Source organism: Microtus pennsylvanicus, chromosome 6 (assembly GCF_037038515.1).
Source record: "Microtus pennsylvanicus isolate mMicPen1 chromosome 6, mMicPen1.hap1, whole genome shotgun sequence".
NCBI classification, from domain to species: Eukaryota; Metazoa; Chordata; class Mammalia; order Rodentia; family Cricetidae; genus Microtus; species Microtus pennsylvanicus.
Genome location: NC_134584.1, coordinates 106,499,755 through 106,526,935, shown reverse-complemented (window position 1 = coordinate 106,526,935; position 27,181 = coordinate 106,499,755). Strand labels below are relative to the sequence as shown.

At 47.9% G+C, this 27,181-nt stretch overlaps 1 protein-coding gene across 1 annotated transcript; it reads left to right on the top strand.

Annotated features, from left to right (window-relative positions):
• Pskh1 (protein serine kinase H1) lies at window positions 1–27,181 on the top strand. The gene is made up of 3 exons (XM_075977205.1): window positions 1–202; window positions 9,815–10,829; window positions 24,975–27,181. The coding sequence occupies exons 2-3, from the start codon at window positions 9,885–9,887 to the stop codon at window positions 25,290–25,292; spliced, it is 1,263 nt and encodes a 420-aa protein (XP_075833320.1). The 5' UTR covers window positions 1–202; window positions 9,815–9,884; the 3' UTR covers window positions 25,293–27,181.

Here is a 27,181-nt window from a genome sequence, read left to right as displayed (position 1 = left end):
AGAGGACGCCCACCGCGTCCGCCGAGCAGAGGGTCCGCCTCGGTTCCTCCCTGTAGGTCCCCCAAGTTTGTTTTGGCGTCAGGCGCGCGCAGTAATGACGTCACGACGCTGACGCGAGAGAATGGCGGCGGCGTCCGTGGCCTGGGCCGGGAGACGGTGGGCTCAGCCGCCGAGACTCCGAAGAGCCCGCCGGCCGCGCGAGGTGAGGCCTTCCGGCTCGGGGCTTCGGCCTGACCGGCGTGAGGGGCTGGCGAGCTCGGCCGTGGCGTGGGCTTGGCGCTGCCGGGCCGCCGCAGTGCAACTCCGAGCCCTCGGCCCCTGTGCACTGGGGCCTTCGGGCTGGGGAGCGGGCCGGGCCGTGGCTACCCACGGTCCCCTGGCGTGGCCTCAAAACCTGCTGCGGCCTTGGGCCCTATGGACGTGGTCAGCTGCCCTGGCTGTGGCTCAGCCGTCCCGCACCCAGCGCGGGTCAGATTGATCTAACCTTGTGTGCTGCGCCTGCTCTACATCCTGCCTTTGCCAGTAAACGCCAGGGTCCTGCGGGGGCCACCGATCTCCTTCCATGTACTGGCTGGAAAACAGGCCAGAGTCCAGCTGGGTCGCTTGCACGGCAAACCTGCCATACTTCCAAGGAGCGCCCCATCCCCGCCCTGTCTTCCGTGAAGTTGCTGCAGTGATAATTCCCACCTTTTCAATCACTAGTTGTAACCGCCTCCCTAGTCACTGTAGGGAAAAAACTGAGCCTTCTAGGCTGTGGTATTCAGAGCTTGTCATCATTTGCTGAGGCCTAGCCCTACAGTCAGCTTTTGGGCGCTGCGCTGCGCTGCTTTTCTGGAGTGCATTGCTGAGGCATGTGAGCCTCTTGTTAGCTCCGTGGTTCCATACCCTCAAGGTTCAGATAAGCTGCTTTCTCGGTTTCATTCCACCCTCACCCACCAGTATAGGAAATTTACACGTGTCCTTAAGAATCTACCAGCGACGTCTCTTCCTTTTCCCTTGCTTGCACATAGCGGTAGTGTTTGATTAAGGTTGTTGCGGCATTGGCCGTACGGTGGAGCATCTGTCATAGCCAGCAGCTGAGACAGTCATAGCAAACACCTATCTTTGTGTGATAGGTGCTGCTTCTTCCTCGTCAACCTTAATGACCTAAAAATCTTTGGAGTAATTTTCCAAGATTCAATTTCAAGAGTTGCCAGGCGGCGTCTTTAATCCCAGCACTCGGGAGGCAGAGGCAGGCAGATCTCTGTGAGTTTGAGGTCAGCCTGGTCTACAAGAGCTAATTCCAGGACAGACACCAAAGCTACAGAGAAACCCTCGAAAAACAAAACAAAACAAAAAAAATTCAAGAGTTTCATTCTTAGTAGAAATGGTGGGATACAGCGGGGCGGTGGTGGCGCACACCTTTAATCCCAGCATTAGGGAGGTAGAGGCAGGCGGATCCTGTTGAGTTCGAGGCCAGTCTGATCTACAGAGTGAATTCTTGGACAGCTAGGGCTGTTTCACAGAGAAACTCGGTCTCAAAAGAATTTCTTTTTCAAATTAAAAAGGTAGGATACACTTCTAATCCCATTTATGAGAATGGAGGCAGGGTGACAGTAAAGGCCAGCATAGGCTACGAAGTATGTTCAGAACCACCAGCCTCTGTCTCTCAAACAAAATACCCCAAAGTCCAGATAGGGTGGGCATACATGTGATCACTTGCACGCCGCAGGCAGAAGCAGGGGGATGCCCAAAAGTTGAAAGAATCTGATACGACTTCCAGAGGTTCTCGTGGGGAATTTTTTTTCACTCTGTTTTTTGTTGTTGATGATGGTGATGGAGACTGTACCCAGGGCCTGTACTCTTAGCACTTAGACGATATGTAAGCTCCATGGTCAGTTTACTGTTGGAGTTCAGAAGTTGTGTGGTAGCTCCAGTGCCGTAACCCCAGCATCTGGGAGACTGAAGGGGGATGACCATGGGTATGAGGCTACCCCAGACTGTATATTGAGTACCCATCAGCCAGGGCTACAGAGTGAGACCCTGTCTCACAAAACAAAACAAAAATAGGAAACAGGATATGAGATAGAGACTTGTATTTTTTTTAATGTATTATGTATTCAGTATTCTGCCTCCATGTATGCCTGCAGGCCAGAAAGGGACACCAGGTCTCATTACGGATGGTTGTAAACCACCATGTGGGTGCTGGGAATTGAACTCAGGACCTCTGGAAGAGCAGCCAGTGCTCTTAACTGCTGAGCCATCCCTCCAATCCTAAGACCTGTGTTTTTAAAGTTGTTTTTAAGTCTTCTTCCCCCTGTATAGGAATTGTTCCCAGGATGTTTTGCATTCTACCAAATGAGCTGTGTCCCCATTTCAGAAATCTATATTTTAAAAAACAACAGCCGGGCGGTGGTGGCACACGCCTTTAATCCCAGCACTCGGGAGGCAGAGGCAGGCGGATCTCTGTGAGTTCGAGGCCAGCCTGGTCTACAACAGCTAGTGCCAGGACAGGCTCCAAAAGCTACAGAGAAACCCTGTCTCGAAAAATCCAAAAAAAAAACAAAAAACAAAAAACAAAAGCAGGTCATGGTGGTGCACATCAGTAATCCCAGCGTTCTGGATACTGAGGCAGGAGGATCGCTGTGAGTTTAAGGTCAGTCTTGTTTAATAGTGAGTTCCCTAGACCATCTTGGGCTATAGAGTGAGACACTATCTTGGTTGTGGTGGCACACGCTGGTAGGATTTCCTGAAGGAGGCAGAGGCAGGAGGATTATGAGTTCAATGCCAGCCTGGGCTACACATTAAAAAAGAAAAGAAAATGAAAAAAGCCAAAGCTAAAGACACTACTGTACTTCCTTGGATGAAGATTTTGTGTTATTGCTTCAGAAGCTACGGCCTTGTAGACTCTTGTTATGGATTCGTTGCCTAGATCTTAGAAAATTTTGAAAGACCTAAATTAGATTATTGGCCTTTTTTGTTGTTTGTTTTCTTCAAGGCAGGGTTTCTCTGTGTAGCACTGGCTGTCCTGGGCTGGCCTCGAGCTCACAGAGATCCACCTGCCTCTGCCTACTGAGTGCTGGGATTAAGGCATGCGCCACCACTGCCCAGCTCTGTTACTGGCTTTTTAGCATCCTGAGAGTCTCTGAGTTCTATTTCCCCATATCCAAGGTAGGAGAGTCATGTTACTTCATTAAATCTCCTTAGAGTGCAGATGGGTGATATAGTATATATAAAATGCTGAGTACACTTGAAATTTTCTACATGGAACCACTTTACTAATGTCCATAGTGTCTTTCATCTTTTTTTTCCTTCCAGTGTTGGGTATCAAACCCAGGTCCTATGCATACTAATCAAACATATGCCTATTATATACTCTACGCTACTGAGCTACAACCCCTAGCTCCGGAAATTTTCATCTTTCTGTGTTTCTTTTCCTTTTTTCGTGTGTGTCTGTGTGTAAGTGATCGTTGGTTCAGGGTTGTAACGCAGGTTGTCAGTCTTGGAAGCAGGTGCCTTCACCCACTGAACTCTCTTGCCAGCCCCATTGTAGCTGATGTCTTTGTTTTGTTTTTCCCTAATACTAAGTGTTGGACCTAGTCAAGAACTCTAGCAGTGAGGTATAACCCCAGCCTTCTTTTTCACTTTTGATTTTGAGATAGGGTTTTACCAAGTTGCCGAGGCTGGTCTTGAACTTACTCTGTAGCTAAAACAGGTCTTGGGATTTTCCTGCCTCAGCTTCCTGAGTAACTTGGATTATGGGCCTTTCCCACCAGACCCAGAAAATGTCATCTTTTGTTTTGTGGTTTCTTCAAGGTCACTTCTAGGCAACTGAGAGCTCTGGTAACTTCTTTTCACCAGATAGATGCAGTTGGCCACTCCACTAGAAGGTCTTTGGGGATGTTTGCTGCTGAGTAAGCGAGTTCTCTAGGTCTAATTGTAATCCTGTGCTTAAATTGTATGAATGAGCAAGGGAAAGTGCAACCTTCAGGGAACGTGTTCGCCTCTGACAGTGAGCTGTACTTTCGCATCTCTGGTTTTCTTGGCACTTGCCACAGAGTACCCTTGAGTTCCGAGTGCCTGTGCAATTTGAAATAGATGCGGAGGTATTGTGTCAGAGTCACAGGTCATGGTTAGATGGGTGAGAATTTGGTTTCGCCTATTATGTGGCTTTGTAAGCATGAGCACGTTATGTGCGCAGCTCTGACCTTCCTCGGCACTTAAGCAGCTGTGTGATGATGCGATCATGCTGTACGCAGCTGAAGCCATTGACCTTACACTTGAGTGTAGCTGAGAGCAGCTGTCTGCATTGGTCCAGATCATTGCACAGGAGGGTTCTTCACTGTGTGTATCTGAGAAGTAAAACTCTAGAAAAAGGGAAGCAATCTCGGTTATTGAGAGCTGGAAAGAGGCTTATCCAAACACCCTTCCCTTCCAGAAATCTTAGTATTGGCTAGGTCACCACGGAACTAATTTTTGATACAGTCTTGCATTGTCAGGGTATTAGGTGTTAAGGTAATGAAAATGTGATGTTTTCATTTGCTGTAAGGAAATTATCTGAGAGACTTTTTCAGGCTACAGGTTTGAAGTAGCCTTTCAAGGAATCATAGGAATGATGGTCAGCTGTGTTTAGTGACACACACCTTTAATCCCAGCACCTGAGAGACAGAGGCAGGCAGGTCTCTGTGGGTTCAAGGCCAGCCTGGTCTACTTAGTGAGTTCCGTAACAACCAGAGCTGTAGACGTGGTGAGAACCTGTCTCAGGAAAAAAAAAAGCGCCGGGCGGTGGTGGCGCACGCCTTTAATCCCAGCACTTGGGAGGCAGAGGCAGGCGGATCTCTGTGAGTTCGAGACCAGCCTGGTCTACAAGAGCTAGTTCCAGGACAGGCTCGAAAACCACAGAGAAACCCTGTCTCGAAAAACCAAAAAAAAAAAAAAAAAGCACTGTCCCGGGTATAAATTCCTTGAGAGCAAAGACTATACCTTACTTTTTTATCGCTGCCCTAAAGAGTTTCTAGTTCGAAGCAGGATACCAGTAAATATTTGTGGGTTGGAAGGGAGAACTTGGTAAATTACTAGATCTGTATTTCTGATGTTGGGAGGTCTTAGATTTGGGGATCATCACAAAGTGGGGAAACAAAGAAAACCTTGGAAGTCTCGTTCTCAGCAAGATGAGGTCATTGTCTACCAGCTGTTACCATGAGGACAATGTTCAGCTGTAGTCCTTGAAAAGTGGGGTCCCAAGATACTATAGCCCAAGAAGCCATTACTGGGCATGGTGGTGTATGATTGTGGTGCCAACTCCTTAGGGGACTGAGGCAGAGGTATTGCTTGAGTTTAGGAGTTTAAGACCAGCAAGGGCAATATAAACCCCCATCTTAAGCCGGGCAGTGGCGGCGCACGCCTTTAATCCCAGCACTCGGGAGGCAGAGGCAGGCGGATCTCTGGGAGTTCGAGGCCAGCCTGGTCTACAGAGCTAGTTCCAGGACAGGCTCCAAAGCCACAGAAAAACCCTGTCTCGAAAAACCAAAATAAGGGCTGGAGAGATGGCTCAGCGGTTGAGAGCACTGCCTGCTCTTCTAAAGGTCCTGAGTTCAATTCCCAGCAACCACATGGTGGCTCACAACCATCTGGAATGAGGCCTGCAGGCATACACGCAGACAGAATATTGTATACATAGTAAATAAATAAATATTTAAAAAAAAAAAAAAAAAAAAGAAAAACCAAAATAAATAAATAAGAAACGAGTAAGTAATAAAAACTGTAGCAATTGTGGCAGCACAATGTCCCAGCGTTCAGGAGGCAGAGGCAGGTAGATCCTTGAGTTTGAGGCCAGCCTGGTTTACAGAGTGAGTTCCAGGACAGCCTGGGCTACATAAAGAAACACAAAGAAAAATACAGTAACAATCATTAATGATATTAAAAGTTAAAAACCAAACATGGTTATACATATCTGTAATCTCAGCACTTGGGAGACAGAGGCAGGAGGATTTCATGTTCAAAACCAACCTAAGCTAAGTAGGGAGACCCTATTTTAGAACAACAGAAAATGCCCCATAAAAGTTAAAACATAAGAGAAAGTGACACGTAAGTGCTTTTTAGGAACAAAGATGTGTGCCGCCACCACCGCCTGGTGGCCTCTAGCTAGCTTTTTTTTTTTTTTTTGCTTTTCGAGGCAGGGTTTCTCTGTGGGCTTTTTTTGTCTAGCTAGCTCTTATAACTTAATTTAACCTGTTTCTCTTCACCTACGTTTGCCTTGGACCCTTCTTTATTTCCTTCTATATGTCCTATTTTCATGCGTCTTCCCTATCTGTCTGGCCCTGGGAACGTTCTCTCTGCAGCCTAGATTCCTCCTTCTATTTATTCTGTCTGCCTATCAGCCCCACCTATCCCTCCTCTGCCTAGCTAATGGCTGTCCACGCATCTTTACCTCTTAAACAAATGCAGCATAAACAAAAGTAAGGCATCTTTACACAGTTAAAGTAATATTCCACAGCACATATCTGTACTCTTATGAAAGTGGTTTTGTAGCTTTGTTTCTAGAAGTGGAATTGCTGCGACAGTCTCCCTGTTATAGAAACGTAGTGAGTTCAAAGTCAATTAAGGCTACACAGCAAGTCTGTCTAAAAGAGAAGACAAACAGAAGAAAGCTGTGAGCCCCATGACAGAAAAGGGCTCAGCAGAGGTGTGGAGTGAGCAAACTGTTCAGTCTTTGACCTGGTGAGGTCAAATTCTGCTGGGCCCAGGTACTTCCGAAGTCTTGACTTTGTGAAGAAGAGATCCTTGGATGGAGAACCAGGAGACCGGAGTCCATGCTTGAACACACTTTGAGTGGCTTTGGACAAGTCTCACTACCGCTCTTGGCTTGTCTTTTCTGTAGTGTCAGGGACGTGCTCACTCCCTCTGGCACCATCCAGCATGCTTGGGCTGGTATCAGTCTGGGAGCTGAAGGTGCAGCACAGACCCTGGAGAACAGATTAATTTCTGTGTTAGCTTTGTGACCTGGTATAACATTTCCTGAGGCTTCTTTCTCACTCATCCTGTCTACCCCAGTACCCATGCTGGCTACTAAGTTGGGCACATACACAAGAAAGCTCAAGCAGGTTCTCAGCAGGTTCTTGCCAGTCAGCACCATTTTCCCTGTGTCACTTTGGGAGAAGTTAGTAGATGTGGTGGAGCTGAGCATCCAGAGGCAGAGACAGGTGAATTTCTGAGTTTGAAGCCTTCCAGGTTAGTCAGGGCTCCATAGTGAAGCCCTGTCTCAAAAAACAAAACACAGATGTGACTGGAGTTTGGAGCTGCTCGGATCATCTGGAGGATGTTACTTATGTCCCTAGCTTGCTGGCTTTCTTTCTAGCTGCACCTCTCCCCATTTCAGTCCTTATTTGGAATGGTAGAGTACTGATAGCAGCCCACCTTTGAGTGTTTCTAATAGGAGAAACATGGTGCTTCACTGCTGACTTAAGGTCTTTGTGGGGGCTGGAGAGATGGCTCAGAGGTTAAGAGCACTGCCTCCTCTTCCAAAGGTCCTGAGTTCAATTCCCAGCAACCACATGGTGGCTCACAACCATCTGTAATGAGATCTGGTGCCCTCTTCTGGCCTACAGCATACACACACACACACAGAATATTGTATACATAATAAATAAATAAATAAATATTTTTTTTTTTAAAAATGTCTTTGTGCAGGCTTTGTTTAAAGTGAAAAGTCAGGGTTTTTCCTTTTCTTTTTTCTTTTTTCAAGGTTTTTTGAGACAGGGTTTCTCTGTGTAGCTTTGGAGCCTGTCCTGGAACTTGCTCTGTAGACCAGGCTGGTCTCGAACTCGCAGAGATCCGCCTGCCTCTGCCTCCCGAGTGCTGGGATTAAAGGCGTGCGCCACCACCACCCAGCCCTGGCACCTGCACTTATGTGCACATCTCTCCCCCATAATTAAAAACAAACATCTAAAAAAGACATATATTGGAACATGCCTCTATCCTTTATTCCTGCCTTATCCTATAGGTGTGGTGTTTTTTTTTTTTTTTTTATTTTTTTATTTTTCGAGATAGGGTTTCTCCATAGTTTTTGGTTCCTGTCCTGGAACTAGCTCTTGTAGACCAGGCTGGCCTCGAACTCACAGAGATCCGCCTGTCTCTGCCTCCAGAGTGCTGGGATTAAAGGCATGCGCCACCACTGCCCGGCTTTCCTATAGGTGTTTGATACCTAGTGACACTGTGCCAAGATTTCTGGTCTCCAATTCACTGGGTTAGATTTTAGCCATGTGGAAACTGGGCAAATACGAGACTGGAGCAGGATAGCTGCTGAAGAGAAGGCTGTAGAGACCATGCAGGAAAGTGAAGTAAGGACCGACTCAAGGTAGCTTTGCTGTTATAGGGGTCCACCTCTGTAAGAAGATAATGTTTAGGAAGCTCTCCATGGAGACCTGGAGATACATCTTTCTGAGTTTTTATGGGTGCTGCTGCTGGAGGAGGTCTCCAACACTCTACATCCCTGTTTCAGAAGAGATGAGTCAGAAAGATGAGGAGTGATTTTTTTTAAAGTTAAACGTTCTTTTTTTAAATATTTATTTATTTATTATGTATACAATATTTTGTCTGTGTGTATGCCCACAGGCCAGAGGAGGGCACCAGACGCCATTACAGATGGTTCTGAGCCACCATGTGGTTGCTGGGAATTGAACTCAGGACCTTTGGAAGAGCGGGCAATGCTCTTAACCTCTGAGCCATCTCTCCAGCCCCGATGAGGAGTGATTTTAACACTTAGGAAATATAAGACTTCAGCTAGGAGGGTCAGGAAGACTAAAGAGGTGCCTGGTGAACGTCTTGCCCTCTGTTAGGCTTGAAGAACTTGCGATCCAGGAAAATGTAAGCCAAGGCCATAGAAATCAAATCAGCCCTGGTCTTTTTCCTAGACCCTCCCCTCAGAATGAGATTGTAATCTGAGTTGTTTTTATTTTGTTTTGAGACAGGGTCTCTGTAACCCTACTCTGTCTCAGAAGTCGCTGTGTAACTTAGCCTGGTATTGAATTTAAGATAATCCTCCTGCCTCAACCTCCTAAACTTTGAAATCACAGGTGTGAGTTGCTACTTTGTCTGGCTTCTGTACTCTGATGTCTCTTTTTATTTTCATTTTATTTAAAATTTTTATGTGAGTGAGTGTTTTGTCTATATGTATGTTTATGTACCATGTGTGTGCCTGGTGCCATTAAAGGCCAGAAGAGGACATCAGATCTGCTGGAACTGGGGTTACAAACAATTGTGAACTGCCGTATGAGTGCTGAGAATTGAACTTGGATCTTCTGGAAAAGCAACCAGTTTTCTTTCTTTCTTTTTTTTTTTTTCGTGACAGGGTTTCTCTGTAACTTTGGAGCTGTCCTGGAACTCACTTGGTAGACCAGGCTGGCCTTGAACTCACGGAGATGTGTCTGTTTCTGCCTCCCAAGTGCTGGGATTAAAGGTGTGCACCGCCACCACCACAACCCTGTGTTCTTAAACTGCTGAGCCATCTTTCCATCCCCTACTCTTAACTTCTTAAGATGTCAGCAACATCCCTTTGCAGGGTATTGTGTCAGTCAATTGTGTTTGTTTTGAGACAGTCTCATTATGTAAAGTTGGATGGCCCAGAAGAATTGCTTTGTAGACCAGACTGGCCTTAAACTTGCATGATATTCCTGCTTCTGCCTCCAGAGTCTAGAATTACAGATATGCACCACCATATCTGACTTCATTCTTAATTAGGCTGCATTTATCAAGGCGACAGGAAGAGGGAGGGATACCTGCTGTCCTTCAGGGGTATCCCTGACTATACTGACTTACCCTCTCTTCTATTGCATAGGTGTAGACGGGGCACTGCCTACAGAGCAGGTCCTGCCAGCCTCGCTGGAGAGGATGCCCCCGTGTCCGTGATGGGCTGTGGGACAAGCAAGGTCCTTCCTGAGCCACCCAAGGATGTCCAGCTGGATCTGGTCAAGAAAGTAGAGCCCTTTAGTGGCACCAAGACTGATGTATACAAGCACTTCATCACAGAGGTAGACAGTGTTGGCCCTCTCAAAGCTGCCAGTCAGCATGCACCTCCATGCCCTGGTGTTCCCACTACTGGCTACACAGAACCTCCTTCAGAACCACCACGCAGGGTCAGGGTGGCGAAGTACAGAGCCAAGTTTGACCCACGTGTGACAGCTAAGTATGACATCAAGGCCCTTATTGGCCGAGGCAGCTTTAGCCGAGTGGTACGAGTGGAGCACCGGGCAACCCGACAGCCATATGCTATCAAGATGATCGAGACCAAGTACCGAGAAGGGCGGGAGGTGTGTGAGTCCGAGCTTCGCGTGCTGCGCCGGGTGCGCCATGCCAACATCATTCAGCTGGTGGAAGTTTTTGAGACACAGGAGCGCGTATACATGGTGATGGAGCTGGCCACTGGTGGTGAACTCTTTGACCGGATAATTGCCAAAGGTTCTTTCACTGAGCGGGATGCCACAAGAGTGCTGCAAATGGTACTGGATGGTGTCCGATATCTGCATGCCCTGGGCATCACACACCGAGACCTCAAGCCTGAGAATCTCCTCTACTACCACCCAGGCACTGACTCCAAGATCATTATCACTGACTTTGGTTTGGCCAGTGCCCGAAAGAAAGGTGATGATTGCCTGATGAAGACCACCTGTGGCACACCTGAATACATTGCTCCTGAGGTCCTGGTTCGAAAACCCTACACCAATTCCGTGGATATGTGGGCACTGGGTGTCATTGCCTACATTCTACTCAGTGGCACCATGCCCTTTGAGGATGACAACCGCACCCGGCTTTACCGGCAGATCCTCAGGGGCAAATACAGTTATTTGGGGGAGGTGAGTATGTCTTGCTTCTGTTCCAGGGATGTTAGAGAGGCCCTTCTGTGGGAAGGTATTAACTCCTGGTCAGAAGGATCTGCTTTGAGGGCAGATCATGGGGACCAGGCAGACAGTGTAGAAACAACATAGACTAGTAAAGTGTCCTCGTTTGGTTTCTCCTAAATGTAAGTCTTGAGGTGAGGACCTGGGAGCAGAAAGCTTATGTGGGAGGTGGTTCAGTAAAGACAGGAGAAAGTGATGCAGGAAAGAAGTAAGTCTAATGAACAAGGACATTTAGAAGTGGATTGACTAGTCTGCTCTACATATCAAGTTACAGACCAGCCATTGCTGTGTAGTGAGACCCTGGCTTAAACTAAATAAAACAGGTGGGCTGGGACTGGGGAAATGGCTCAGCTAGTTATATGCTTGCCACGTAAGCACAAGGACCTGAGTTCTGATCCTCAGAACCCATGGAAAATAGATGTAGTGGCATGTGCTTGTCATCTGAGTACTGGGGAGCCAGTGATGGCAGGGTCAGCCAGTGAGATACCCTGTCTCAAAAATAGGGTAGGGAATGATAAAGGAAATAAATCACCCTCTGGCCTCATCACATATGTGCGTGTGTACCTGTACACACACGCACAAACGCATGCACACCCAGACACCACACAGAGAAGTGAACTGCCACTGTGGGCTACCACTGTGGGGTACTAGAACTTAGTCCCACTCCCAACCTTGTGAATAATTATGTGGGATGTGTCACAAAAATTTATCACCAAAGAGCAAGTGTGTGTGGTTAACTTGTCTCTACCCTATGAGTTAAGGATTTCTTTTGGGGAAGGTGAGGGCTGGAGAGATGGCACCATGGTTCAGAGTATGTGTGTGTGTGTGTATTTTTTTCTCCTAAGACAGGCTTTCTCTGTGTTGCTTTGGAGCCTGTCCTGGAACTAGCTCTTGTAGACCAGGCTGGCCTCGAACTCACCAAGATCCACCTGCCTCTTCCTTCCAAGTGCTGGGATTAAAGGCGTGTGCCACTGGTGACTGCCTGGCTGTGTGTATTGTTCTTGTGGAGACCCTAAGTTTAGTTCCCAGCCCCATGTTGGTCAGCTCTTAACCACTGAGCCATCTCTCCAGCCCTTATCTCTATTTCTTATCTCTATTCAGTTTCCTATCTCTGTTCAGTTTTGCCAGACAACGAGGACCCATGTATGCTCATCTTTTGATTTAAGATGTTAGAAGTTAGTTTAAACTGGGCAGTGGTGGCGCACGCCTTTAATCCCAGCACTCGGGAGGCAGAGGCAGGCGGATCTCTGTGAGTTCGAGACCAGCCTGGTCTACAAGCACTAGTTCCGGGACAGGCTCCAAAACCACAGAGAAACCCTGTCTCGAAAAACAAAAACAAAAACAACAAAAAAAAAGTTAGTTTACTTTTGTTTTGAGACAGAGTCTCATCTAACCTCACACTCAATATATAACCACTGCCTTAAACGTTTAATCTTCCTGCCTGCTGGGATTATGAGCTTGTACCACCATACCTAGCTTTAGCTCACATATTTAAATAGTAAGTTATATGTCAACAAATGCTAGCCTGTGTGCCAAATTCAAATAGCAACCCATCCAGTTTGTGTATCCAGATCCATGGATACTTCTGATAATTGCAAAAAAACTATCAGTTTTGGGGCTGGAGAGATGGCTCAGTGGTTAAGAGCATTGCCTGCTCTTCCAAAGGTCCTGAGTTCAATTCCCAGCAACCACATGGTGGCTCACAACCATCTGTAAAGAGGTCTGGCGCCCTCTTCTGGCCTTCAGGCATACCGACAGAATATTGTATACATAATAAAAATAAATAAATAAAAAAAAAAACAAAAAACTGTCAGTTTTTAGTATTGCTGATTGCTAAAGGAAGGTGCAAAGAGAGTCATTGCTGGTTGCCCTTCAGAGGATTCTGACGGGGTAGGGATGAGGCTGACAGCCGTAAACTGTGAGCTGGAGAATACCTGTGTGCTTGTGGAAGAGTGGCCATGCTCTGTGAGAACATGAGCTGAGTTATGCAGGACTATAGGACTCTGCCAAGATAGTGAGAACCCCTCCCTCAAAGTACAGAGTGCTCCCCTCAGGGCTGGGGCTACCAGTGTGCTATTGTCTGTGCCTCTTTTTGTTGTTATTTTATTTTGGTTTGTGTTTTACTTTTTATTGCTTTACTTATTATTGTGTGCGTGTGCATAGTGGGGGTGTGTGGGCATGTGCATGCGGCAGCATGTATGTAGAGGTCAGAGAACACCTTTGTGGAGTAGGTTGTGTCTTTACACCTTCATGTAGATTCTAGGACTCAAACTCAGACCATACTTTACCTACTGAGCACATTTCAGTGCCCCTTTGCTTTGTTTGTTTGTTTTTGAGGGGGAGTATCAAGTAGCCTAGACTGACCTGAAGTTCTGTGTAGCCAAGGATGGCGTTGAACTGTAATTCTCCTGCCTCCACCTCCCAAATGCTGGGATTACAGGTGTGCCTCACCACTGTCAGATGCCATTTCTGCCATTTTTGTCACTTGCAGAGAAGGGAAGGAGCTCTGGGAGCAACTGTTTTCTGTGACCTAGTTTCTCCCAGGGCTTTGGCCCAGCCCTCTCATCCCCATCACCTGGCTCAGAACAGTGTTCCTTGTAAGAGTCACCCAAGGGCCTAGATCACTTTGTTTCAGGGTTTGAGATTCCACGCTTTGTCAGCCTGCCTGTTAGTTTGCAGATGAGGTTGTGGGGTTAGTTAAGGATGTCCCTTTCTCAGGAATGGAGCTGCTCTTCTCTAGGAGGGTTCCCAGGTCAGACATTTCAAAGATGGCAGTGATTGAAGGACAGACACCTTCCTCTTCAGTGCAACTCTGTGACAGGCACTGAGGAGGGTTTCCGTTCGCACCATTTACGGGAGAGATGATAACTGTTTACACTGAAACCTGTGCTTGGTCTCTGGAGTGCAGGGGTTGCTAGAGAACACCTGATAGTTTCCACAGAGCCAGCAGCACCATGGAAGGCGCATGCCTGGTCTCCTGTCCTTTGTGGATTTTAAGTGAATGGGTATGTGACTGAAAATTTGATTCTCACATATTTGTGCTGGGCTAGTACGAAACAGCATAAGATGCCACAGGTCAGCCAGTGCATCCTGTAGAGGCACTCGGGAGGCAGAGGCAGGTGGATCTCTGTGAGTTCAAGGCCAGCCTGCTCTACAAGAGCTAGTTCCAGGACAGTCTCCAAAAGCTACAGAGAAACCCTGTCTCGAAAAACAAAAACAAAATCAAAAAAAGAATATAAATTTTTGAAAGTTGAAAGGCTGCTTCTATTCTGAGCTTTGTATGGTGCCAAGCTGTTGAGGGTCCCTCCAGATGACAGGGCAGCGTGGATCTTAGCTAAAGGAGGAAGAGAGAGAGAGAGAGAGAGAGAGAGAGAGAGAGAGAGAGAGAATGAATCTGTTTCTCAAATGGAAAGACTTGAAAAATCTGTAGGAACTCCTAAGAATTTCTGATTCTGGCAATTGTTGATGAAGCAGTTTATTTAATTGGAGCTTGCACAGTGTCACTGACTGTCATTGATTATCTGAGCATGAGGGAATAACAAAAGAGTGAAGTGGGGGATGTACTTGCTTCTACTCAAATTCAAAGACTAGACAGAACCAGAGATTCTGTGCTCTGCTCTGGGAAGGGTCCAAATGCAGCTGCTGGTAGGCAAGTTGAAGCAGAGACCTTGCTGGAGACGCCTGGCCAGGGCCACAGACAGAAGGGTTCACAGTACACCAGGAGTGAATGTGCTCTTCATTTAGGGCAAACACGGGGCATTGAAGGAAGAGGAAATGCATGCAGATAGTTAATATTGCAAAAAGAAGTCTTAAGTTTACCTATTTGGAGGTGCTGGCATCAAGAAGGCAGTTTGAAAGTGAGGGAACATTCTGTTAAGGGGCAAAGAAGACCTGCATAAGGATGAGAGAAGACTAAAGACACAAAGCCACCCAAAGGTGAACTTCCTTTAACAGGAGGCTCAGGAGGCTGGAGGAGCTGTTTTACAGGAGAGAGCACAGGATGTGAGTCATCTAGTTCACACTGAAGTATAGTGGGGGTCTCTCTCTCAGCTGCCGTGTTTCACTTGACAAGTGTGACACTCCTTGGCCTGATGTCATTGCTTTTGTCAAGGGTTCTATTCCTAGAGGCAGGATGTATGAAGAGGCTCTTGGAGGTTGATGGCAGAATGATGGTGCCATCAGCAGTTCTGCTGTCTTTCGAATTTAGAAGCCTGAATTTTCATCCTCCTCCACTTGGGCATTCTGAGCCGTGGGTGCGCCTCGGTGACTACACCAGGAGCCCAAGTGCCTCTGAGAAGGTGACAGTTGTGGGAGAAGAAACCCACCCTACTTCTGCCTGGGAAATATGGGGTAGTGGGAGGTGGTCCCTGGGCTAGCTAGCCATCCTTCTTTTTGGAGCCAAGGGTTCTTGAGGGCAGTGAGCTGGACTAACACCGTTTAGTTCTGATCACCTGTGATAAGATGGGCTCCCAGAGTCAGCTCTTCCCTGACCCGCTCCTCACCTCACTCTTCCTCACTTCCTTTATCATAGCGCTTGCACTCGGGGTTATATGATGTTCCAAAGTCTATAACTGCCATTTCAAGAAGATACAAGTAAGGGACACTGGGACTTGCCTCAGGACCAGCACTTGGACAACATGGCATGGCAGGATGAATGAAGACATGAATCTTTTTCTCTCTGTGTAACAGCCCTGACTGTCCTGGAACTTGCTTTGTACACCAGGCTGGCCTCAAACTCACAGAGATACACTTGTCTCTGCCTCCCAAGTGCTGGGATTAAAGGCGTGCGCCACCACCACCCAGCACTACTCAGTTTTCTATTCCAAGTTGAACTGGATCACATTGGACAGGACCTCAGTTTTCACCATTTTGTCTGCCCTAGACAAACTAGATTGCTGATACCCTCAGACAGGCCTTCCTTAATACCTAGCAACATGTGCCTCTGAAAGGTGGCCTTGTTTGGGCCACTGGGTGTGTAGTGGATTCTCAGTGGCTGGCAGGAGACCTATCCTCGTTTGGAATCCTCTTTTAGGAAGATAAGGGCTGTTTTCTATATGATGGGGCAGGAGACAGGCTCTGAGGGAAGAAGGCAGAGCCCCATCATGTGCTACCTCTCTGGCTGCAGGCTCCAGAGTCTAATCCTTTAGGCTTTTTTCTGTTGCTGCTGCCCTGGTTACACACTCCCCAGAGAGCCACCCTGTAGTGGCAGAATCAGCTGCAATTTCTTACACGGCTGTCTTAGCCCTTCCTACAGAAAGGCCTTGCTTCAGACACTTCAGCAACATGTCAGCCTTAGCTAGAGCTACCTTTCATCTCTGCCCTTTCCACTTGCAGCCCTCAGAGGCCCTCTAGCAAAAGGAAACAACATGGCTGTGCTCAGAGTCATTCCCTGTGTCCCCTCCCTCTCCTTTTCACTGTTTGAATTCACCTCTTTGTCATAGGCTCTTTTGCTTCCAGGCTCTCTAGTTCTGGGGGCTAGGCTATCATCTCTCCCACATTCTGACTTCAGAGTCACTCATGGCCTGAACACTCCCTCTGCCTCAGCTAAGATAGGTGCTAACTCTCTATTGGGTAGATGGTTATGTTGATCTACCTGGTCTACCTGTCTCCTACTGGCCATACCTCTGTATACTCTCCTTCCCCACTTAGTCTCTCATCTCACAGAGCCACTCTTTCTGCCTAGAATGCTTTGTTTTCTCTGTCCTAGTAAATGCCTGGTACCCCATATTGGGCTCTGGCCCAATGCTGTCTGGCTCACTTGCAGAAAGCTGAGTTACCTTCATCTCTTCACTCATCCTGCCATTCAGTCTTGCCTAAGTACTTGTCCTGAACTAAATCCTGCTGTGCCTAGAGTTCTAGGGACACAGACCTCCGACAGAGACCACAACATCTGTGATCTAACAGCCACTGAGGCTCAATACCACCTCAGAGTTAAAGTGGGTATGTATCTCAGTTGGTAGAGGGCTCCCCCAGCATACCTGAGGTCCTAGGTTTGGTCCTGAGCATTACATGTTTTCAGGATTGGTGGTGTACACCTCAGGAGGTGAAGCAGGAGGATCAGAAGTTCAAGGTCATCCTTTGCTGTGCAATGAGTTTGACCCAGCTTGGAATACATCTAAAATTTTGTTTTATATGGAAAGAAGTCATTTGTTTAAGAAACAAGGGAAAGAAAGCTAGCTCAGGCTCTGGACACCACTTGGCTTCGGCAGAATCCTTAAATGGAAACAGATCATTTTTAGCACTCATCTAGATCAAGAACCCTCCAGGGTTGCTCCCGGACATTGTTAAAATAGACATTGCTAGATAGGCTGGCACAGGCTGTCATTCTTCTAGGCACTTCCTGTCCCCCTTCGCTTCATGAGCTCTTAGAAGGGACAAGACTGCATTTGTTCTCATTCTCGCTCTCCTTTTCCCTCCTTCTCTTTCTCTTCCTCTCTATTTTGGTGCTCAGAATTGAATTCTGAAGCCGGGTGGTGGTGGCGCACGCCTTTAATCCCAGCACTCGGGAGGCAGAGGCAGGCGGATCTCTGTGAGTTCGAGACCAGCTTGGTCTACAGAGCTAGTTCCAGGACAGGCTCCATAGCCACAGAGAAACCCTGTCTCGAAAAACCAAAAAAAAAAAAAAAAAAGAATTGAATTCTGAGCCTTGTACAGCGATAAGCAAGCACTGTTTTACTGAGCAACACGCTTACCCTCTCTGTGTCTATTTAATTAAATTAAAATTTTGTTTTGTTTTGGTTTGGTGTTTCAAGATAGGGTTTCTCTGAATAACCCTGGCTGTCCTAGAACTCACTCTGTTGCCGGGCGGTGGTAGCGCACGCCTTTAATCCCAGCACTCGGGAGGCAGAGGCAGGCGGACCTCTGTGAGTTCGAGACCAGCCTGGTCTACAAGAGCTAGTTCCGGGACAGGCTCCAAAGCCACAGAGAAACCCTATTTCGAAAAACCAAAAAAAAGAACTCACTCTGTAGACCAGGCTTTCCTCATACTCAAGAGATCTTCCTGCCTCTGCCTCCCTAGTGCTGGGATTAAAGGTGTACACCACCACCTAGCTAATTAAATTTAATTTTTAGAAATAAAATTTTTGGGGGGGAAAAATTGGGGGGGGCGAGAATTCAAGGCCAGCCTAGTCTACAGGGCAAGTTCCAGGACAGCCAGGGCTAAGCAGAGAAAAACAACAGCAAGGGCTGGAGAGATGGCTCAGCGATTAAGAGTATTGCCTGCTCTTCCAAAGGTCCTGAGTTCAATTCCTGGCAACCACATGGTGGCTCACAACCATCTGTAATGAGGTCTGGTGCCCTCTTCTGGCCTGCAGGCATACATGCAGACAGAATATTGTATACATAATAAATAAATAAATATTTGAAAAACAACAACAAAACCCAAAATATCCTTTGTTCTTATCTTTTTTGTTTGTTTGTTGTTGTTGATATTTTTTGTTGTTTCCTTGTTTTTGTTTTTTTTTGTTTGTTTCTTGGCCTTTTGGCTAAGACAGTGGTTCTCAACACTCCTAATGTTGTGACCCTTTAATACAGTTCCTCATGTTGTGGTGACCTCCCCAACCATAAAATTTCATTGCTACTTCATAATTCTAATTTTGCTGCTGTTATGAATCTGATGTGCAACCCCAAAGGGGTCGAAACCCACAGGTTGAGAATTGATGGGCTAAGATCAAATGCAAATTTCAGGGCTAGAGATGATTTACTAGTATGCTTGAAGCACCCCAAAAAACAAACACCGGAAGTGCATTAATCCCAGCACTCTGGAGGTAGAGGCAGACCTCTGTGCGTTCAAGGCCAGTCTGGTTTACCAGAGCTAGTTCCAGGACAGACTCCAAAGCTACAGAGACCCTGCCTGAGGGGTGGGTAGAGCTATGTATCAAAACTAAAACAAAAGCAGAGCTCAGTAAGGCACTGTGGTACACCCTTAGAATCCCAACACCCAGAAGGCTGAGGCTGACCTGAAACCTTGTCTCTACAAACTCCTTAAAACTTCTCTTCTTCTGTCTTTAGACTGTCCTTCTACATCTTCTTCTCTGCTGTCCCTCCTTCCCTAGCCACCATGGACTTCAGTGGGAGGGATCTGATGTTGCTATCTTGATCAGAGGGTGTGTTGGCTCTACCAGTGTCCAAACTTGCTACATTTTTCAAAAAATATAACCTTGGAGGCCACTTCTGTCTGTGTTGTCCTTATTGTTATATTGAGAGTTCTGCTCTCCTAAGTAAACCCAAAGCTCTATTTCCAAGAATTTCTTCTGTGCCCTTTTCCTGGCTTTGATTCAGGCCCACGTAAGTACAGAAAGGAGGCCTTTGAGAGTGGGAATACTGGGTCTGAAAATATAAAAATACATCTTGAGATAAAGCTGAAGGAAGAACTGAGTCATGGTAGCAAGCCCAACTTTGTTCCTTCCTCCCCCGACTGCTGTGCAGCAGGACTGCCTTTTCATCCCAAATTCATGGGTTGTATGAGGAACCCCAGGGGTCAGGAGGTCGGCTGCAATAAATAGCACATCCTGTGCCCTCACGTGCAGCCAAGGAGTGAGAGATGGGAAGCTATTTCTTAAAATCTAGAACTTTCAAAATCAGGAGAGACTTAGAATTATGTTGTGTTCAGTCTCTCTGTGTTGAAAATAGTTAGGCTGTGAGTTCTCTTAGGTCATACAAAGAAATGGAATTGGTCACTGGGCTTGTAGCCTGACACTTTAACCTATCACCCTGATGCCATCCAGAAAAGACCTGGGCCATTTGTCCTCTTGTAATCTCACTTGAAAGTGGTCAGCCTTAGCCGGGCGGTGGTGGTGCACACCTTTAATCCCAGCACTCGGGAGGCAGAGGCAGGCAGATCTGGGAGTTCGAGGCCAGCCTGGTCTACAAGAGCTAGGTCCAGGACAGTTAGGACTGTTACACAGGGAAACCCTGTCTCGAAAAACCAAGAAAAAAAAAGTAGTCAGCCTTCTACCAGAGGAAGTCTGGGGTAGCAGGTGAGCAGGGTTTTCTGCATCCCTATGCAGCCTCGGTTGGACAGCTGCCTCCAGCCTCCTTTTCTTAGCTTTCAGGCTCAAAGTGAGACTATGTCGTAGCCTTGGGAAATGTTCTTGCCATACCTTCCCACTCAAGTAGAAGGGGCAGAGAGAAAAGGGAGACACGCTCTCTGAGCTGGAACACAATGCCTTTGTATATTGGTGCCTCTCCCTCTAGGAGAGAGTTGGAGTCCACAGAGGAATGGCTTTGCCCAGGAGAAAAGTAGGGGATAATGAGGGGAAATTGGTGAGGGGGTGCTTAGGGAGCGGTCCCTCCCACTCTCTGTAGTTGTCTCCTCTGCTGTTAGAACCTCAAGAGTAGGTACTTCAACTGCAAGGGAACAAGGTCTTTCGGAGTTTGTGTACAGGGAAAAAGGCAGCCAGCTTGATGGTCAGACTCGGAGTGCCAGTGATTACCCTCCTCCCTCAGCCTCAGCCCAGGGCCCAGCCCACACAGGCAGGGTCCAGAGACTTGTGGAGAGTATGAGCTAGTAGCATATACTGAAGCTGTCTTCACATAGTAACATATACAGATCTCCTGACTGTCTGCAGGCAGAGCTAACTGACCTCTTCCTTCTAGTCCTCACCCCGCCTGTGTTTTATATCGGTCCAGATGCAGGTAGAGACCAATGGGAGACTAACCAACTGCAATTGGGACCTGTCCCATTTGTTAGTCACCTGAGGCCCACGAATGTCCCTATCTGACCACAAGGATATATACTGAGGTCAGAGTTCTGTCCTTTAGCCAGAGAAAGCAGTTAGAACTTTGGAAACTGAAGGGCATGGTTGTTTAATCATTTTTCTTTTTCTCATGTCCAGAATGCCTCCTGACCAGTCAGTCATAGCCTGACAGACATACTTAGGGTTCAGAGAAGCAGGTGGGATGGACTTCAGGCAATGGCCACTTTCTTGGGAGGTGCTGGAATGACCTTGAGTCCAGAAGTGGGACTGTGGAGGACACAGGAGGCCTTGCTTTTCTGAGTAATGTGGGAGGTCGAGTTAAGAGGTTGCTCAACTGAGGTCACCCCAAACTCCTGCCTCGTTGTCTGCAAGCTGGATGAGGGCCACTTCCCTGTGTTCAGCCTGCTTGACTTCCTACTCTAGTTTCTTCCAACACACAAAGATTAGACGGAGAAACTTTGGCTTGGAGACCACTACCAGCATAGCTGCTCCCAGCTCCTCATAGATGGGGAGTGTTGGGGGCCTTCCAGAGAGCTGGCTGGCCTGCAGACAAATGAGTCCATTGGCATTCTGTACCCAGTGGCACGAACACAATAATTGATGAGGCGAGAGTCTGGGGAGTAGGAAGGGTGGATCAATCTGGCTCGCTTTGTCACTAACAGGCTGAGCGCGTGACAGGCAGCAGGGGTTAGTGCCTGGTGTGTGCCTGTGCTCCTCTGGAGATGGAGATGTTTAAGCTCACTGTGCAGGTCTGCTGAGAGGCCCTTTTAAGACAGTAGCAGACTGGCTGCAAGCCGCAGGAGTCCATGCTTTAACTGTGTGAGAATCTGAAGGGAGAAAGTCTTCACTTCATCCTTGTTTAGGCTTCTAGCTTGTGAACCCACCTTCTGCAGAGAGCGGCTACTCTTATTTGGAGGAGTGTGTTTGTGAGGGTCTCCGGAAGCCTCGGTTGGCTTTAAATTGTCTTATAAAGTCTAGGGTGGCTTTGAACTCCTTATCCTCCTGCCTCCACCTGCTAAGTACTGGGATCTTTTTATTATTATTATTATTACTACTACTACTACTACTATTTTTTCAAGGGATGGTTTCTCTGTGTAGCTCTGCCTATTCTGGAACTCACTCTGTAGACCAGGCTGCCCTCAAACTCAGATCCATCTGCTTCTGCTTCCTGAGTGCCAGGATTAAAGGCGTGTACCACCACTGCCTGGCTAAGTGCTGGGATCTAATGTGTGTACCAAAATCCCTGGCTTAGGAGTTGCTCCTGTTCAGAATTGAGTAAGGGACAGACTCAGAATCATTCAGCTCTGTTCGGAGTACCCTGGGCTGCCTTGGAGTTGTTCTTCCAGCAAGCCAGGCTGGGCTGCAGTAGCTTTCCCAGTTCCCAGAGAAGCCCAGCAGGGCAGCACAATGCAGGTACTCTGATCTGATCTGTTCTGGGCTTGCCATGTTTATCACATGTTCTAATAGGCCTGCTGCATCCATCTCGTGATAGGCAGGGGCTTGTACTCAGGTGGCAACAGCAATCCACAGGACTTTCTTTAAAGGAAAAAAAAAACTATGTGAATGGGTGTCTTTCTTTCTCTTTGTTTCTTTCTCTCTCTTTCTTTCTTTAAGGGAAGCAGGGTTTAGTTTCTCTGTGTCTCTGTTTGTCCTGGAATTTGCTCCATAGACCAGGCTAGCCTCGAACTCACAGAGATCTGCCTGTTTCTGTTTTCCTGAGTGTTGGGATTAAAGGCATGCGCCACCACTGCCCAGCAAGCTTTGCTTACTAACAGGGAGGTGAGGACAGTGACTACAAGAAAACTACCTACCTCTTCTTAGGAGTCCAGATGAGTCTTCTCTCTGCATCACTTCTGTCTGTCAGTTAGGAGCCCTGCTAGGGCAATTGAATCAGCAGGTGTGTGTCTTTGTTAAATGGCCATGTCCCTACCTGGAATGTGGACTGTTGCAAGGTGTGCCTGACCATGGAGAGCATGTTCAGAGGTTCCCCAAAGTAAAAGGTGCCATGGAGTAGGCACCTCTTTACCTAGCATTAAAGAGAGAGTGGTAGCCGGGCGGTGGTGGCGCACGCCTTTAATCCCAGCACTCGGGAGGCAGAGGTAGGCGGATCTCTGTGAGTTCGAGACCAGCCTGGTCTACAGAGCTAGTTCCAGGACAGGCTCTAAAGCCACAGAGAAACCCTGTCTCGAAAAACCAAAAAAAAAAGAGAGAGAGAGAGAGAGAGAGAGTGGTGTCGTGGCATCATAGTAGAGCCCCATATAGTAGAACAGGGAATTACCCGGCGGCCTACCCTTAAAGGAGCGTCAGAGCCCTTTCTAGAAGCTCTCTCAGGAAGTTCAGGGGCCCAGAGGCTGGGTTCCATGGCCTGAAGCAGCGTTCCCAGAGGGTACTCATTAGACAGCATCTGATTGCTCAACCACCTGAACCTACTCAGTGCCTCCTGTGTGAGCTACACCGAGCACTAGGGCTCAGTACATCGAACGCTAATAATCAACTTGGAGCTCAGAGCCTGGAATAATTGTAAGCACTGGAGGCTAGGAGAGCATTGAAGGAAATGTCCTTTCCCCTAAGAATTTAACTTCATCCAGGTCAAGACAAGTTAGGGAGGCTGAGAGCCAGCGTTGATAGCTACTTTGTGAATGGCTAAGACAAGGCAATTCTGGTTACCTGTAGCAGACCAGGCTTTTAGGAGAGCTCTGTAGGGACAGAAATGGACTAGAAGGAGGCTGGCACATAATACTTAAGGACTTGTTTGTTTGCTTTGAGATAGGCTTTCACTATATAGGCCATATTGGCCTAGAACTCACAGACGTCTGCCAACTTCTGTCTCCCAAATGCTGAGATTAAAGGCATGTACCATTACACCTGGTTAATCTCAGGGGCTTTTGTGGCTCAAAGAAGTTATATAAACTTGTAGCACAATTAATAAAAACCCAAGGACAGAAATTGGGGATTGGCCTGAAGGCCAGGAAAACAGAACAGCCAGCCGCTGGCTCTTAACCTCTACTTCAGTTTGAAATGGTGATCCTGCTTCCAGGAATCTCAGAATGAGACTGTGTGTGAGAGCTCTCTCCTCCCATCTTATATTACTCTCTAGTGCTGGGATTAAAGGCGTGCACCACTACCTCCTGGTTTCTGTGGCAAACTAATGTGGCTACCGGGACTAAAGGTGTGTGTTACGCTGGGTGGTGATGGGCACATCTTTAACCACTGCCTAGTCTGTAAGGCTGATCAGTGCAGCTGTTTTACTCTGAACTTCAGGCAAGCTTTATTTATTAAGATAACAAATGAAATATCACTACACAAACTGGACAGAGTCTCTGAGAAGGGCAATCATTTTTATCTGGCTCCAGAAGTCCCTACTCTGTCACCAAACTGAGAAATATAAATGCATTAAATGGTTTTTTTTCTCTTGGTGCCTGAATGCTGATGGGGAACTCCTTGGAAGTTAGAAGGTGAGACCCTCTCAGTAAGGACTCTAAAATTTCCCTCTACTCAATATGGTCCAGACAGATGGTTGGCGGAGTTTAGCCATGGTGAGAAAATGTGGATCACTTTCTTCAAAAATCTAGTGTTGGGGTTGCTGGGGAGATGGCTCAGTTGTTAAGAGCACCTGGCTGCTCTTCCAGTAGGACCTGGGTTCAATACCCAGCACCCATATGGCAGATCACAACTGTCTGTAACTCCAGTTCCAGGGGATCTGACACCCCCATACAGACACATCCACATGAAATAAAAATAAATAATTAAAAAAAATCTAGAGTTGGAGAGATGGCTCAGCAGTCAAGAGCTGTCCTTGTAAAGGACCAAGGGCTCACAGCTGCCGAAGCTCCAGTCCATCTGTCTTCCGTGGGTACTTGCATGTGTGTGGTGGGTATACATACACTCAGGTACACACATATAAAAAATAATAATTAAAAAAAGCCTTTAATTTCAGCACTCAGGGAGGCAGAGGCAAGCAGATTTCTGTGAGTTCGAAGCCAGCCTGATCTACAGAGTAAGTTTTAGGACGGCCAGAGCTACAGAGAGACACTGTTTAAAAATAAAAAATAAATTCCTAGGGTAGGTTAGGGGTCTTGGCATGGTCCACCTCCTTTAGTTAAAGTCCCTAGGGTAGGTTAGGGGTCTTGGCATGGTCCACCTCCTCTAGTTAGGCTTTGCTTCCCAGGATAGATAATGCGTCCTTTTCCTCCTTGTCAGACTCATGAGCAAGCAGCGCCTGCTCAGTAAGCTGTGTCAGCCTGAGGGGAAGGAAAGGAGCTCCAGTGTGCTGCTCCAGAGGAGAGGTGCTGCCTCTCTAGACTGCACAGATGCTTGGTGGAGCCTAGTGCTGTGGAGGTATCATCCAGAGGGGAGGGCAGCATTGAGTCCTCTCACACTAATGCTTGTCCTTGGCTTCTAGCCCTGGCCTAGTGTATCTAACCTGGCCAAGGACTTCATTGACCGCCTGCTGACAGTGGACCCTGGAGCTCGGATGACTGCACTGCAGGCCCTGAGACATCCATGGGTAGTAAGCATGGCAGCCTCTTCGTCCATGAAGAATCTGCACCGATCCATCTCCCAGAATCTCCTCAAGCGTGCTTCCTCTCGTTGCCAGAGCACCAAGTCTTCCCAGTCCACACGTTCCAGCCGCTCCACACGCTCCAACAAGTCCCGCCGTGTTCGGGAGCGCGAACTGCGGGAGCTCAACCTGCGCTATCAGCAGCAGTATAATGGCTGAGCCACCAGCTGTGACATGGACACACTGTTGTCTCCTTCTGGCCACTCTCTGCTTTGTTACCTGGGCCCAATGTCTTCTCTGTACCCAGGCATCATGGCCAGCAGTATATAGAGCGTGTCTGGGTCTAGCTCTTCTCTGTGCCTTTAGTAGCCCCTACCTCCTCATGGGCCTGGGCCTGTTGTGATGGGATGGTGGCCCAGAACCATCTAACCTGAGCACCTGGTAGGCAGCTGCTGAGTTGGAAGAAACGACAGGACCCAGTCCCCACTGATCTCCTTAATGTTTGCCTTTTTCTTGGACCAAAGGAGTCTATAGTGTTGGGTAGAATGGGTCCTATGGCTCAGGACTCTTTGAATCCATTACTTTTATAACCCCCCTTTCTTCCACAAAGCATTGGTCTAGCTCCCATGTCCTATGTCATACTAATCCTTAAGAGTATGCTCCAGTGGGAGGTCTAGCTTTTGCCACAGCTAAACTGCAAGCCCCAGTCAGATCCAAGCAACCTCACCATTTTCCCCAGCCGACAGCAATATTTCTTCATGGTGCCACCAGGAGCCCTTCTAGCCCCCAGACTTGCCGCGTGGTAGGACTGTGGCATGGGTCTTCGTCTCAGGCTCTGGCCTCTCTGTAAGCAGGATTCTGTGCATCACCCTCAGTGCCTCTGCAGAGCCCATTATTGTCTTTCTCTTCGGCTTAGATGCCCATGTCATTCCCCAGCTGCCTCCTTCCCACCTGGAGGGGTGGAGGAGATCCACTGCTGCTACCTGGGGGGTGGATGAGCATGAAGAGTTCTCAGAATTCCGTTGTCAACCCTTGTTCCACCCTTTGGTATTGTCCTTTGCTGGTCCCTTTCTAAAGCTGCCATGCCCTCTTTATAGCTTCATGATGGCGCCATCTAGTGTCTGGTCTAGGTATAGGTGGCCGGGGGAGGGGTGGTGACTGGTGCACCCCCTTGCCACAGCCCTCCTAAAGGAAGAGGAAAGAAAGGAGTTGCTGAATTGGGGGAAGAGTCCTGGGCTGCTCAACTCCTCTTCTGCTCAGCTTCTCCAAACCTCACCCTGGAACTTAGCCGTACTGTGTTACCTGCCTCTGAACCCCGGGTGCCTTGGGTGCTGACCTTGCTGTAAGAGCTGGCCTTGCCCTATCTGCCCTGTGCCCACCTCTTTTCATAGCATTAACTTTCGAGGCTGTCCCCACTGAGTCAGGCTGGAGGGAGCTCCTCTGGGAGGTAGGGTAGGGTTGCAGGGGCTGCTTTCCCAGAGAACTGAGCCGCAACAGCTCCTATAGCTGGCATGGTCTCCCTACCACCACCACACTAGGCTGGAATCCAAGCTCCCTCCCTCTGTAGCTGCTCTCCGTGGGTAGGAAGGGGCCAGACAGAGCCTAGTTTGAGCCTTAGCTAGACTAAGAGCCTCTGTCGGCAGAAGGGTCTGACTCCCACACAACTCCTCTTAGTAGGCAGCCCTAGGCTAGGCCCTCTTTCTAAGTTTGCCACCTCCATTGGGAAACCAAACCAAAGAGACCACTGTGTGCCAAGTCAACTGTGCCTTATGTACTCTCTCCTTATATCCTCCTGCCCTCTGGATAGGAGGCCCTGGAGGACTGAGCCTCACAGCCTCAGAACCCCTCACTTATCAGCTGCCCCAGGAATTTCTGGGGGTGTAGAACCACTGGGGATTTAATTGTCTTTCTTGCCCAAAATAGGCCTGGTTGTGAGGATAGGGCAGAGGGAGTTTGTGTCTTGGGCCTTTGATAGGTCCACCAGGCGTTCATGCCATGGCCCGTGGATGGAGAATGTGCAGTTATTTATTTTGTGTACCCTGTAAATGTATCTTCTGTATCCAATAAACAGGCTGCCATCCCCAGGGAAGGCTGCCATTTTCTTCTGA

What these genes read in the sequence shown, in the direction of transcription:
- Pskh1 (XM_075977205.1), top strand. Translation starts at nt 9,885, where the DNA reads ATGGGCTGTGGGACAAGCAAGGTCCTTCCTGAGCCACCCAAGGATGTC. An exon ending in AATACAGTTATTTGGGGGAG is followed by an intron (nt 10,830 to 24,974) that starts GTGAGTATGTCT and finishes CTTGGCTTCTAG; the next exon opens with CCCTGGCCTAGTGTATCTAA.